Source organism: Papio anubis, chromosome 13, assembly GCF_008728515.1.
Source record: "Papio anubis isolate 15944 chromosome 13, Panubis1.0, whole genome shotgun sequence".
Taxonomy (NCBI): Eukaryota; Metazoa; Chordata; class Mammalia; order Primates; family Cercopithecidae; genus Papio; species Papio anubis.
Genome location: NC_044988.1, coordinates 43,276,074 through 43,290,777, shown reverse-complemented (window position 1 = coordinate 43,290,777; position 14,704 = coordinate 43,276,074). Strand labels below are relative to the sequence as shown.

At 34.8% G+C, this 14,704-nt stretch overlaps 1 protein-coding gene across 22 annotated transcripts in view; it reads left to right on the top strand.

The window, feature by feature from the left end:
- Positions 1 to 14,704, top strand: part of NFIB (nuclear factor I B) — a 241,206-nt gene that overhangs the window by 200,005 nt on the left and 26,497 nt on the right. For 10 of the 22 annotated variants that reach the window (XM_031654240.1, XM_031654234.1, XM_031654238.1 and 7 more), the window contains one exon: positions 2,817 to 3,001. In XM_031654240.1, the coding sequence (XP_031510100.1) occupies positions 2,817 to 3,001 (185 nt within the window). Of the gene's footprint in view, positions 1 to 2,816; positions 3,002 to 7,093; positions 8,920 to 10,315; positions 10,399 to 14,704 lie in introns of those variants that run through there. The other 12 variants (XM_009188750.4, XM_009188749.4, XM_003911706.5 and 9 more) reach the window with 3 other exon arrangements.

The following is a 14,704-nucleotide window of genomic DNA, read 5'->3' as shown; positions in this document are numbered from 1 at the left end:
TACATGATTGTAATGGTATTTTTAAAAAGTCATTCACATAGCACTATAAAGAATGTATTGGAAGGAGCAAGACTGAAGGAAAGAAGACAATTAATAACGCTTTGCAATAATGTATGCAAAGAATACATATATGTGTGTATGTATTTATTCTTTCATAATAAAGGAAAACTTTTTTTGTCTTGTATTTTGCTTTTCTTATTTTTTTTCTTTTTCTATTTTTTTTTTTTTTTTTTGAACCAGGGTCTTACTCTGTCGCCCAGGTTGGAGTGCAGTGGCGTGATCTTGGCTCACTGCAACCTCTGCCTCCCAGGTTCAAGTAATTCTCTTGCCTCGGCCTCCCGAGTAACTGGGATTATAGGCAGTCACCACCACGCCCGGCTAATTTTTGTATATTTTTAGTAGAGATGGGATTTCACCATGTTGGCCAGGCTGATCTCGAACTTCTGACCTCAAGTGATCCACTTCACCCACCTCGACCTCCCACAGTGCTGGGATTACAGCCGTGAGTCACCATGCCTGGCCTGCTTTTCTTATTTTTAAAGGACTAGAATGGCTTTTATGGAAAAGGTAGTCATTTTTACTCTCAGTTTGAAATATGATGTTTTACCCAGTTATATCAGGCCACCTACAGCTCATGCAAGCACCATGTCAGGTTGCCTGTAGATTTGAGTTCGGATTTGATTTCTGCAATTTCAGTTGAAAAGAGATCTCCTCCAGAACTGTTAAGGCCAAATTAATCTCAAAACCTAAAGGACCCAAGATGGAACTATGTTTATATCTTTCCAGGGTTTGTGTACAGGTGTGAGCAAAAATCGTGGTTAAAATGAGCTGAGATTAAGAGCACTTAGACACTAAGTAAAAGATGCCCAGTTTTTGTTAGATGTTTGTATTTCCTTAAATGATACTTTCAAATGGATATATTTCTTAAATAAAGTAATATTTCAGTAAAGAGTTTTGTTTTAAGAAATATGCATTTGTTCTCTGAAATGCATACATTTGATGGAGGATGCTGAAACTTCAGTATGTAGGAAGATTACATGGGAACTTATTTAAAACATACATTTTTGTGCCTCACCCCTAGAGGTCCTGATCCCCTAGGTCTGTGTGTAGACCAAGGGGTCTGTATTGTAAGGGCAATACAGACAATTCTCAGAAACAGTGCCCTGGTGGACATTCAGAGAACAAAGTTGCGACTATAAAATTGAATTTATGTTTCTTCTATTATATACATTCTTAATTTCTTGTATTTTCTGAAAAAGTTTTTTTTGGGAGAGGTAAGCAATACATCCCACAAACAGGTCCCCCTACCCACAACCCACATAGTTTGAAAGTTGGAGATAAATCATTCCAGGTGATTTCCCTTTATAGGTTATGGTTAGAATTTTTTTTTTTCATATTCTTTGTTAAGTTGTCTCATAAAACATTAGATATTTATCATTTATAATTTCCTATCATTTGAATTGGGAAATATTAAATGGAAAGACATTTACTCTTCACTTCTACATATATTTGTTGGTAGTTTTAATTTGTATTTCTATGATTATTTCTCTCAACATTATAGAGATAATGATCACATGATTATACTCTTTCCCTGTCTTTCAAACTTAAGATTTATATTTCAAAAACTGAACAATAAATTATAAGAATACTAATGTTGAAAAGTTATAGTAAAATTGAACATTGTCCACATTGCATGTGTTTTATATAATATTTCCCTTTATAAAAATATTATAAAATATATGATTTATGGGTAGAGTGATATACTTACCTATATGAAAGTTTAAATTTTCAGTGATATGTGTTTTATTCTTGGTTTTACATTAACAATATCTTTTAAACAACATATAGTAAAAGTTAAAGTAGAAAGAAAAATAGTCGCAGAATAGAGCTCTTTTGGTTTTGAAAGAAACATTTTCATTAGGAGAGTTTCCAGCTCTATGTTCCAATGTTCATAAGCATTTATACTATGACCAGACAATTAAAAATGACATGAGATGATATTGTATTAGTTATTGTCTTTCCTTCTAAACAACTGCCAGGTAAGATGTATAGGGAAATGATTTATTTGAAATTGAATTTCACTTTTTAAGTTTGGCAGAAAATTTGTGGGTCTTTTGCCCTCTACTTAATGCTGTGATTTGCTCTGGACTTACAAGACAAAGTGTTGTTTGTTTGTTTGTTTGAGACGGAGTCTTATTCTGTCACCAGGTTGGAGTGCAGTGGTGCGATCTCAGCTCCCTGCAATCTCTTGTCTCCTGGATTCAAGTGATTCTCCTGCCTTAAGCCCCCAAGTAGCTGGGATTACAGGCACACACCACCATGCTCAGCTAATTTTTGTATTTTCAGTAGAGATGGGATTTTGCCATGTTGGTCAGGCTGGTCTCGAACTCCTGACCTCAGGTGATCCACCCGCCTCGGCCACCCAAAGTGCTGTTATTACAGGTGTGAGGTACTGCACCTGGCCTAAAGATTTTATAATCAAAGAATATGTTTTCAATGGGATATAAACGCTCAAAGAAGTGTTTTATCAAGTATTGACGTAACCTGTAAAAGAGAAACTTATTTTGTAACCACTCACAGAGCTAGGAAGCAAGATTGTTCCTTTTCTAGAGTGATGTTTTGTCTCTGTGTAGTTAGCAGTACTGGTGTTGAGAATAAAAGTGAAGAAGTAACTTGTTTTAGGAGAGCTTGGTTACATCATGGTGACAAAAATGAATGGTTACCAGTTTTGTAGTTTCACAGCATTCTTTAGGATCAGAATGGACCAATAAGGTAACCAGCTGACGAGTCAATCTTTCCTTTTCTGTCTTCTGCAGTCATCTCAACTCGAACTCCACCTCCACCCTCACCGTTGCCATTTCCAACACAAGCTATCCTTCCTCCAGCCCCATCAAGCTACTTTTCTCATCCAACAATCAGATATCCTCCCCACCTGAATCCTCAGGATACTCTGAAGAACTATGTACCTTCGTATGACCCATCCAGTCCACAAACCAGCCAGGTAAAAATAAGAGAGAAAATAAGATTAGCACCTAAGGGAGATGGGACAGGTCTAATTCTGAGACACAAAGGTTAGTCAGACAGTGTGTCTGGCAGAACGTCAAGCCTTGAAATCCATCTTCAGGAAGTTGCTTGGTGACTCAATAAGTTTTTATTTAAAGGTGGCTGAATGACAGGTAGGAAGTGTGTTGCCCCAAAGGGTAAATTTGTGAAGATGGTTTAATGTTTTTAGATTTTCATTGACTAAAGGGAAAGTTTATGCAGAAAGTACATTGACAGGAAAGCTCTGGGCTGGAGTTCACACCTCTGAAATACCAGATTTGACACAGAGACAATGTGCTTATTTCAGGCAGGAGTAAGGTATGTGCTAAAATAAACACACACAAAAGAACTTACAGTTGTATTTGTAGACCAACTATTAGGTATTAAAATAAGCTTTGGTAATGTAAACATTTTCAGTGTTTGATGACTACTTGAATATTCTTTGTAGAGACATGACTTACATTTAATAATGAGTGACATTACTAGAAGCGTCTTTTTTTTTTTTTTTTTTTTTGTAAACATTGTGCAGTGGTTTTTGGGATTCATTGTGTAAGTGTAGTGACTCATGAGCATTTCTCACTCCCCTAGACATGCGGTTTCTTCTACCAAGAGGTTACTTCATCGCGATTTGGTATTTAAGCGTTTTCCACAGTCAAGTAGACAGTCTTTGTACCAGACCTGGGGCTATCGATAATTGTAATATCTAAAACGTGTAATGTAATTTTGTTATTATGATCTAGTATTTAGCTTTGCTGCTTTACCTCTAAGACTCCTGTCCATTCCTTATTATACCTTTTAATACTTTGCAGATTCTTCACAAACATTCTATCATTACTACAGTGGAACACTTCCTAAAATGCTAGTAAATAGTATGTGTCTATCAATTTATAATTAGCAAAGAAAGGTGAGAAAAAAATCCCTTTGGTCTTAATTTGTTAAAATGAAACAAAATGGTCCTTTCTGAACTTTTAATTTAGAATAACAACATATCCAGGACCCTTTGGGTTACTTAAAAAGTTATCATTACTTTTAGTTTGACTAAGACATTAAACTCAATATTGAATTTTGAATTTGAAGTTAAAATTACTATTTGTATTTTAGAAGAAAATGTTAAAATGTTGTAGCACTTTTCATGACTGCAGTACTAAAGACAGCTAAGTAAAAGAGTGGGATCTTAGTATATCGTTTAGAAATAAAATTTGTTGTCAGCGCATGGATTCAGAAGTCTCAGTTCCATAGAGCATTTTGCTAGACTCAGCTGGGAACAGTGCACACAAGGTCTGATTTTAATTTGTGTAGAATTTCCATGAATAACAAAGTCTAATTAAGACATCCATTAAAAGTCCTTAACGTTAATTCAGTGTGGAAAATCTTAGAGTTCCATTGGATGTTTTTTTTTTAACTGATGTCTTAATTAGGCACTGTTAGGGGAAAAATTATGCAAATTAAAATCAGGCCCTTAGTGTTACACATTTCTTTAATTATTCAGTGCTTGTTTTACGTATATTTCAATTTCTTTATAAGTTAAGAGAGCATATTAGGTGATAATCTGCCTATATTGTTCTCAGTTTTTCTTCACTTTTCAAGATACATATCACCTTCTAAGAGAAGCATATTACTCTCATCTCAAAAAAAAAAAACAGCAACAAAAATCTCTCAGGATTTTGTAAAATAGGAACCGTGTGTAAGGTAGAATAATCCTTTCCTAATGCTGTTAGCTTCACCTTCAGACCAGACATCTCTCTTTTCTATCTACAGTATGAAAGTTCCATCTGTTAACAGCCTTAAAAGATAGAAATTTTTAGTGTAGCTTTGTCTATTTGAACCAGTAGAAAACTAAGGAGAAAATAGCCCTCAATTCTTCTGACCCTGAGTTTTAGGAAAGTTGTCTGCATTGGCTTGAGAATTCTTTCTTTGTCACCTTTATTCTTTTCAAATGAGAGAAGTATCTATTAGTTCATGTTGTTCAGTTCCAGTAGATGAAGTTTGTAGAATGGGCAGGATAGGATAATATATTTGGTGGCAGCATTTCCTTGAAATTATTGTCATTCTGCTTTTGTTCCAGGTAGGTACTTTCAAACTGTTTTGGTGAACACTGTATATAGAAGCATTTTTACCACTGAATGTACCACCAATGATAAAATGAGACCTGTCTTCTTTCTTGAGTAGGATGTTTAAAGCACTTATTTCCAATGTTCAGATAACCAGAAATGGATGGTCTGCTATAGAAACAAACTACTTTTTCCCTTTGAAAGGAAAAATGGGTCTTTATAGTTAACGATAGATTTTTTTTAAGGAACAGTATATTTGCTTTGATTTTTAACTCCAACTCAAAACCAATTAATTTGCATTTCAAAATAGAATTCTTGGTATTTACCGTTTTAGCTCTAGAAATGGAAAAAAATCAGTATTCCTTCACCATTCACCTCTAGTCAGCCGTTGCTTCCCAATATTCTCCAGCGCTGCACTGATTTTGATTTTTAAGATAAGCAACTGAGATGCCTTTTCCTCCCCACAGCAATTTTGAGATTAATTGCATTACTGCTGCACCAATTATAGTGAGACAGTCATGCTATTCAATGGAATATTTTGAATAAAATTAGTTTAAAGATGTAACTCTCCCATAGGTTTCCATATTGGAAAACTCTGGTCAATTTTCCTGACATCAAGTTAAATACTTAAAATTACCCATGATGAATAGTCAGGATATTCAAGAAGTCCATTTTCTTTATAGAATAAATAACGTGGCCTCTGAGGAGCCTCACCGAAGACTTAGTTCATGTCTCTAAGTCACAATATTTAAGTGTTATTAGCTCTTCATCTTTTTCTCTAAATAAATGTCTACTTGTAATTTATGTGCAGATATTTAGATAAATATTCTGCTTCATTTTTTTTTTTTTTTTTTGCCTTTAACAGTTCAGATTATAAAGACTATATACTTGCTGAGAATAGCCTCCCAGCAAATTGTGATGAACGCCATGCAGTGGAGAATTCCAACATGGGTATAATAATAAAAAATAACATTCTCTGTCTAGAAAAATATATTCCACTATTTCTTCAAAGAGTGTATCCTTAGGATTTTGTTTCCTACCACGGAAACTATTTTTGTACCCAGGGGCTAAAACTCAGATAATAATATCTTTTCTATCATTGCCCAGGGGATTTTCTCAGTTAATTCCCACAAATGTCAACAATAAATGTTTTGTGTAACTCTCCATGCACCACCATGGATGGAAGAGTAACTCAAATAACAATGCTCATTTGCTTGTCCTCTGCTTCCCCTCAGTACAATTTAATTTACTTTGGAAATCTTTTATTTGTAGGTGTAAGGACAAACCTAGCTCAGCATTTTATATCATTGTATGACCTCTGAAAGTTCAGATGCTTTAAATCTCATTCTGTCTTCTTGTATTAGTAATCATCAAAAGTTGACTGTAGATCCCGGAATCTAAATTGCCTAATGTGTGCATCTGAGCACACCTGTGTGAGAGAGAGCTAGAGTTTTGTATGCAGGAGAATGACTCTTGACTGTAAATGGTGAAGATTCCAGAATTCGACGTGTTTGATCTCCTAGATATTTTTGTGTCCTTTGTTTCAGTGATACCATCATGTAGGTGAAAACTGTGTTCTAAAAGCCAAAACTGACTCATTGTAGAAAATGAAGAGTGGAGAATAAGGAATCACTGGGTTCCAACTCTAGCTAGTTCAGTAAAGAATTCCAGTTTAGCCTTTGAGCTAAGCGTTTAAAACTGCACTTGAGTTTCCTGGCCTACTGCATCGAAGGGATCAAGTCTACTTGGCTCTCAGGGGTGCTGTAAAGAGGAATTAACCTATACCATGACGTGCTTTGAAGATGAAAACCTTTGAAATGCTGCTGCTCCTTATTACTACCAACCATTGACCGGCCTCTCCAACTCCGACTCGAGAGGGCCTGTGTGGCGCCTGTGTGCAGTGTGCTGGATCCACACAGTCGTGTGTGCTGAGTGGACTTGTTGGACAAGATGACTGCCTTTTGGATTGCTTCACCCGGCATTCTGTTTTTGTTTTGTAGCCTAACAGCAGTGGTCAAGTAGTAGGGAAAGTGCCTGGCCATTTCACTCCTGTCTTGGCACCCTCTCCCCATCCCAGTGCAGTGCGACCTGTGACCCTGAGCATGACAGATACTAAACCCATCACTACATCCACTGAAGGTGAGGCAGCTTCACCTACAGCAACCAGTAAGTATATCTGTAGGAAATGAGAAATGTCCATCAAAGGCACCATTGGATATCTGATCCAAGGTGGAAAACACAGCAATTTTTCTAGCTACCCAACCAGATGGAGATTTCTCATTTAAGTGGAGCCAGCAGGCATGGATGTGGCCCTGCTATCACAGGCTCTCTCTTCTCAAATTCCAGTCAGTGAATCATATTTGAAAAGGGAGAAGCTCATTTGTTTAAGTGAACAGCTGTAACAAAAATAATAAGTCATGCCTGCTTGTTCAAGGTATACATTGAAATTGCACTGAGTAACATAACGCAGAATACAAAGTTTTCCTATCACCCAAAGAGAGATTAGATAATTCCTGCTTATTGGAGCATTCCTATAGAAATCAAGCCCCTTCACAAAGCAGATGGATTCAATGCCTCTGTAAGGTAATTGCATGTTTACATCATTGTAGGTTATGTCATTGTTAAAAACAGTCACATAATGTTGGGAACAGCTGAGAACATTTCAAAACTTAGTATTAGGCACATGTAAGCTACCTGTACTTTCATTATCTGCAACCTTTTTTTTTTTAAAAACCTTTTGATTATTTCACCTATCATGGTACATCAAATACTGTGCTTTTTAGTGTGGACATAACATTTAAATGTCAGAGATTTAGCCAGTGAACCTTCCTAACACATACCAACAAGCCACATCATTCCTTTGTTTTTTGATGTAAAATACTCAGAAGTATAGAAGAAATTAATTTTGAGGTGGTTTCACCCAACTGTCAGCTTCTTAGTACTGGAGCTGGAATGTACAAATTGGTGAAGTAGAATGGATAAAGCTATGGAATTGGTGGAATTAGCCTGCACCTCACCAATTATACAGATATCTTAAATTCAAATATTTTATTTTTCTTTATTAGAGCAAGAAAATCCCCATGATCTTGAAATTTCCATGTGAATCAGAGACAATCAGAGGCATGCACTACTGGCTCTTTCTCAGCCATTGGAAAGATGCTCTTTTTTTTTTTTAATGGTTTCTAAAAGACTACAAAGGAACCCTATAAGAAAAATGGACAATACTTTGTACAGTGAATTCAGCATTTCTTTCTCAAAATTCATGAGTCCTGTAAATTAATAAGTTCCTATAGGCTTGTAATACCCATCAGTAATTCTTAATGCTTAGAACACTTCCCTGAATGCACAGATGGATGCGACCCACTCAGGAAAATCTAAAAATTATTTTGTTCTAAAAGTTTGCTATGTGCATTACAGTCACCAAAACACTAAGTACTAATTTTAAAAGTGGATATCTTGACATCTTTGAGCAAGCAATGTCAGCAATTTAAATAAAAGCACATAGAAAACAGATTTTTTTTTAAAGTAGTTGAAAGATTATCACAGGATAAATGATCAAAACCAAGTTCTAGAAACTCTGATGCCTACTCTTATGAAGTTATTAATAGAAGAGATTCAGGAGAGGATCAGACCCAAATGATCACAGCTCACTTATGGGAGTACCCTCAGCCTGTTTGTTAATGAATTGTTTTTATACTTACATACAGGTTGTTCAAAAAGGGATCTGATTTGACTAGTAAAATTACAAAATATTCAAAAGGAATATCTTGGTTGTATAAAGATGGCTCCATCAGTCCATTTTCCACTCCTACATAAAAGAAACATAGTGAGTAGTTTTTCTTTCCTATAAACAAGCTTGTAGCTCCAGCTTCCTAGGCACCACCAGTAATAAAAGGCTGATCATTGAATTGATACAATAGTATGGTTAAAGAAAACACAGAAGCCAAGGAAAGCTCTTCCTCATAGTTGAAAAGAAAAAGCAGCATAGATTTGGTGCTCTTCTGTAAGGGTGAGGCTCCTCTCCGGCTGTCTGTGAGGTGTGGTGAATTCCAGAGACTTGGGGCTTGAGTAGGGATCACTGGTTGCTGATGACTGCCTTGCATGGCCCCTTATTCAGGAGCAATTAAAATATGAATTGTGAGCATCTTCACTGTTTTTAAAAAGTTGACCTAAAAAACCTTCCATGGATCAAATTCTGCAGTCCTTTAAGTGAACAAGGCAGAATTAATATATTGGTTTTAGAAAGCCAGCCCATTTAAAATGAAGCCTGGATTCTTCATTAATCTGGTGGTTTTAAACCAAACAGTGTAGCTTTCTTCACAACAATAAAGGTAATATATGGTAATATGGAGCAGTGGGATTGCCTAATTCTGGGATGATACCTTACTCCTTTCCTTGTGAAAAATAACAAAAGTCTTTAGGAGTAGCTCCCTATTCAATTTTTTTGTGTGTGTGTATGTGAAAAATTTACTCTCTACCAAAAAGCAAAAAGCAATTGTACAAAAAGTACTTGCAAATGAGACTCTAACAATATAAGGAATAGTCACCATATATACTTACTACCTAGTGGCCAACTATTTAAAGGGTGCATCAGCTTCCTTCCTGGATCAATTACAAGAAATTGATTTTTGTATTTGTGCTAATGGGAAGTATTTTTTTCAAAAACATTCCTATCAGACTGGAGGCCATTTTCACAAGTAAAATACCGAGCTAATTCATTCTACATGATGCAGGCTCCTCCTTCATGATAGTAAGATTTGATTTCCTTTTTAGCAAGACTTTTAAGTAAGACATTTTCCATCCCATATCATTAAGCACATCTGCTTAAATTCCATCATTAAAAACTGTCACTTTTTCCTGGTGGACTTTCAGTCTGCTTTACATTTAGAATCATATACCATCATTGATTATTTCATATTAGACAACTAATGTCTGGTGAAAAAGTACAGCAGGACAGTTACTACAGCATGTAAGTGTGAGACACCCACACTGAAGTATGAGATCTGCTTTACTGGATAGATTTTTTAGGGGGAATAAACTAGTTGATTTGAAATCAATTATTATTTCTTTTCCATCACTTGGTATTTACTTAGAAGAGAAATGAAGACACTTTTTTTTTTTTTGGTTGCAAATCCCACTTCTCTGGGTTTCTTATACATGGACAGGGTGTTCGTTCTGATAGTTCACAATTTTTATCTTTGTTTTTGTTCTTCCTTAATCAGCCTACACAGCCTCAGGCACATCTCAAGCCAATCGATATGTGGGACTAAGCCCAAGAGACCCATCCTTCCTACATCAGCAACAGGTGGGCAAGTTTCACCCAGGTGTGACGGTGTAGCCACGCTTTCGCTTCCGTGCTTCTCCATGTTGCCTCTCAGATCCGGACTCAGAAGGGGGCTCCCGGGGTTTCTGAGACCAAAACTGATCATTTCATTTCCCAGAATTTTTTTCTCATTGATCCTTTGTTTCTCACCTCTTTGAGCAGAGTTTCTCAAATTGGCTCATGACCTTTTCCATCTCTGTAGCATATATTGATAACATCCATGAGTAATAGTGTTTCAGCCAAAGTGTATTTTTCTCAGTCTCGTTGGCTATTGAGAACTTCCTAGACTATAGCTTTCAAAGACAAAAACTGCAAACTGTTTTAAAAGCCAACTAGAATAGAAGCAGTATATAATTCGAGTTTTTGAGTGATTTCGTATTTTCCAGATGTTTTGCTCTTCACATTTGTATTTTAGTCCAAGATGATGAGTTATGAAGCTAAAATCTCAGGCGACACTTCATTCCTATTTTAATAGCTTTAAATTGGTTTACTGATTTCAGATGTGATAAAACACTTTTTTTGGTTCTGCTTTCTTACATCATTTATGTTTCTAGTAGCATTTTAAATTTCACATCTCATTAATGCTGTAAATTTAATGCAAATGAAGTGTTTACCCATACTGTGAAAATATACAGCCAGGATTAATGGTGACTTATAAACAGATCAACCACAGTCAAAAGCATGGACCATACCAGTGTAGAAATCCCACAGTTCTAGTTACAAGATAACAGAAATAATTCTAAACAGTTCCAAATTTAAATGTATTTTATGATGCATATGTTTGCTGCTCTCAAGTTATGATAGCAGAGCAGTTTGAAATTAACAGTATGCAAAATATTACATAGGGGAAAATTAGGCTATAATAAATAATAAAGAGCTGGTATTAACTAACTTGCTCTATATTTATAAATTGCCTGTGCATATATGAGTTTTTGTATAGGTAGTAAGATACTTTTGCCCACTTCGTTCTAGATCTGTTCACCTCACATACCCTTGTTGTGGCCTACCTCAACTCTGCTTGATGTAGAGTTCTCAAGTCCTTTCCAGTTGCAGCCCAAGGGGGCAGACTGCATTTTAAAGGTCACCACATGCAGAGCTCAGAGAAAATCATAAAGATGATAGCTTATTCAGGATACTTGATGTTTTGCCAGGTTTTAAAAAAGCAAAACAAAATAAACCAAAAGAGTGAGAACTAACTGAAAACATCTGTACACAGTTATGAAAATACCAAATAATAATTAGTGGTTTTGCCAGCCATTGGCTTTTCAACATAATTCTCTGGAATGTTGCTTTTTTTTTTCCACCTCTAAAATTGCTATAATATGAAATGAGTTATAATTACTATAATATGGTTCTATTTGACAAATGTATGTGTCCATTGTATTTTTTAAAAATCATGTGCAGGATGGATAGGTTTGGAAACTTGTTCTTTTAAAAATCATTACACATATTCTCAGGAATACTTTTCTCATGGGACTTGCATTATTCTTTATGACACATCTCTAATTTCCAGTTAATTTTTAATTCATAAAACATGCCTCCATCATTTAAACCTTTAACCCCAAATGCTAGTTAGAATACTCTAACCAGTTCCATGTATTTTGAGGCAGCCTTCCTCCTCCACTACCCTAACCTATGGCAGCTTTAATTTTCTTACCCCTTATGATAAATGTCGAAACCTCATGTAATTATGATTACAAAAGTCCGTTAATATAAGAGTTACTTCTCCTTTCACATATCTAAAAATACATCAAGAAAACTTAAGCATCATGAAAATATGAATTTTAATGTAGATAGCATTCTGGCTCATGATATATTTTAAAAACTATGAGTTCTAGAACTATAAACTATTTTAAAATCAAAGAAGACAGCCACTTATTTAAGTGGACAACATTGAATCAAGACCACTTACAATATGAATACCTTTTGTTCAGTCAACTATGGTTAATACTTATGGAATACATGATATATATTAATCCTTGGAAGCAAAAAAAAACCCATATGTTCTTTATAGCTAAAAATGTTAAATACCATGTAGATAGATAATTTGTCCTCTATATGTAATAAAAGAGTTAGTGCTTTTTAATTGAAGAAGCCCATATATGCTTTATTTTATAATGAACTCCAGCTTTGAGGCATGCAGAAAATACCTATAAATGCATATCTTGCTATAGATGTATAGTAGTAAACTAAGGCTAGAGTCAAAAGCCTATTCATTTTAGCTTTTCAAATTTTAAAAGAATTATAGAAATGAAGTTTTATGTTTACTATCCAGGAATAAAGAGACAGAAATAGTTTAAATGACTTCAGCAAAGATTATTCTTTCCTTCAGTAGAAATGAGATTGATTTACTGTGTCCTTTCATTACTTTGCAAAGATTTAAAAGAGACTACTCTTCTAGAGGCAGTTTCTCAATGCATTTGGTTTAAAGCACTCAATGATGAATGAAAAGGAAAATCAAGGGGTACATGAAATAAAGGTAATCAATCATGTTATATTAGCTAGAAGAAATTCAAAATTAGAAAGGCAGTGCTTTAGTCTGAGAGGCTTCTTTTAAACATTCCCTATAGCCTTTAATATACATGACCCTTTAAGAATAAATATCGTCACCAGGTACATTCTTCAGTTCGTGGTGGCTGCTTTGTGAAGATCTATCCTTTTAGATTATGAAAAGTACTGATGTGTAGTTTTGAATGTTGTTTTTTTCTTGGAAAAGAACTTCAATACAGTCTACATAAATTAGAGTTAATGATAAATTTAAAGTGGTTGTGTAATTTTGACTATTTTATAAATAATCTTTCCACAAGATGATACTACAGTGGAGTTTCCAATATGGTCATTTTCTAATACATAAGCATACTAGCATTATCAAATTAAGATGAAAAGCTTTATAATGTTAAAATGAACCCTGTACTTCACCTGTAAGAGTAATACATTCATATTGTCAAATCTGAATACTAAAAGTATACACTTTTATATCATTTACTTGGTACACAGACAATTGTTATTAGTAATTATACATCTTTCTGCTCCTTTTTATAATAATTATTGCTGATGACATTGGTTGCTAACTGCTTGGGAATACTAGTTTATTCTGACTGGAAGGAAGTTCACCTATCATTGAAAATAGATCTCATTTGAATCTAAAAATAAATTCACATAGTCATGAAGACTATTTCAAAAAGGTTCATGTAAACCAGTTGATAATCTGCCATTAAAAATAATCCTGTCTAATCAGTCATAACAGTCAGCACCATACCAGCTGATCAGTATTTGACTTTAGACTTTTTTCTTTATCTCTTAACACAATCTTGAATCCTTTTCAAGTTTAGAACTAGTCTGTCTTTGGGATTATTGGCTTAGTTATTGCATTTGCTATTGGCATGGGGGAAATCTTAAAATCAGAACTTCAACTGGAGCTTCATTCTTCTTTTCTATTGGAAGATGGTTTTGGTGGCTTGAAGAACTCATGGGTCCTGCTTTGGCAAACTGAACTCATTAGTCTCTGCTGAGAAATGTCTTTTTATGGTTTGGAACATTTTCAGAAATGTGGAACACCCCCGCTCCTGCGACTTAACTTCGTAGAAGTTTAGTAAAATGTAGTATATCCTTTTCTCTCTCATACGTTATAATTCATGAACACATTGTGCAAATTCATTATGATAGGAAATGAAGGAACCACATTTCCCAAATTTTATCTCCCTGAGAAAATGGGAGCTATCAATCAGAGTGTTGGATGTTGCTTAGCAAATATAGAAATTATTTTATAATTCAGTCTAACAATTTTAGCATGGATGAATAATATGAGACAACTTACTTGAATTAGCACCAGTGTCTTATCTGGTCAACCTCATAGTGAGTTGCTAATTTCAGGCCTCCTTCCTTTGCTATCATAGAAAGTTTGGTAGTATTAATACAAGAGAATCTGGCTAATTTGATTATCACCATTACTTTTGAGTCTAAGGTCATAATAGGAGCCTAAATTATTACTGTTGTACATCAACATATATTTAAAAATCTCATTGTAAGTTGGAAATAAAAGTTTGCAGCTAAGAAGCTTCTTGTTTAGAAATAAAATTTCACCATTCGAACAAGCCATTAAAGTACATATTGATTTTTGATGTATATTTGAGATTTCAATTGAATAAATTAGGAGCCCACTTTTGCCTTCCCTAAGTGAGACAATAAAGTCAAGTAAAGTCTAGTTTATAAGAAATCAGTCTTATTTTCATAATCTCAAATTATAATATCCTGACTATACATATATTACCTATAATAAGAGCTAATG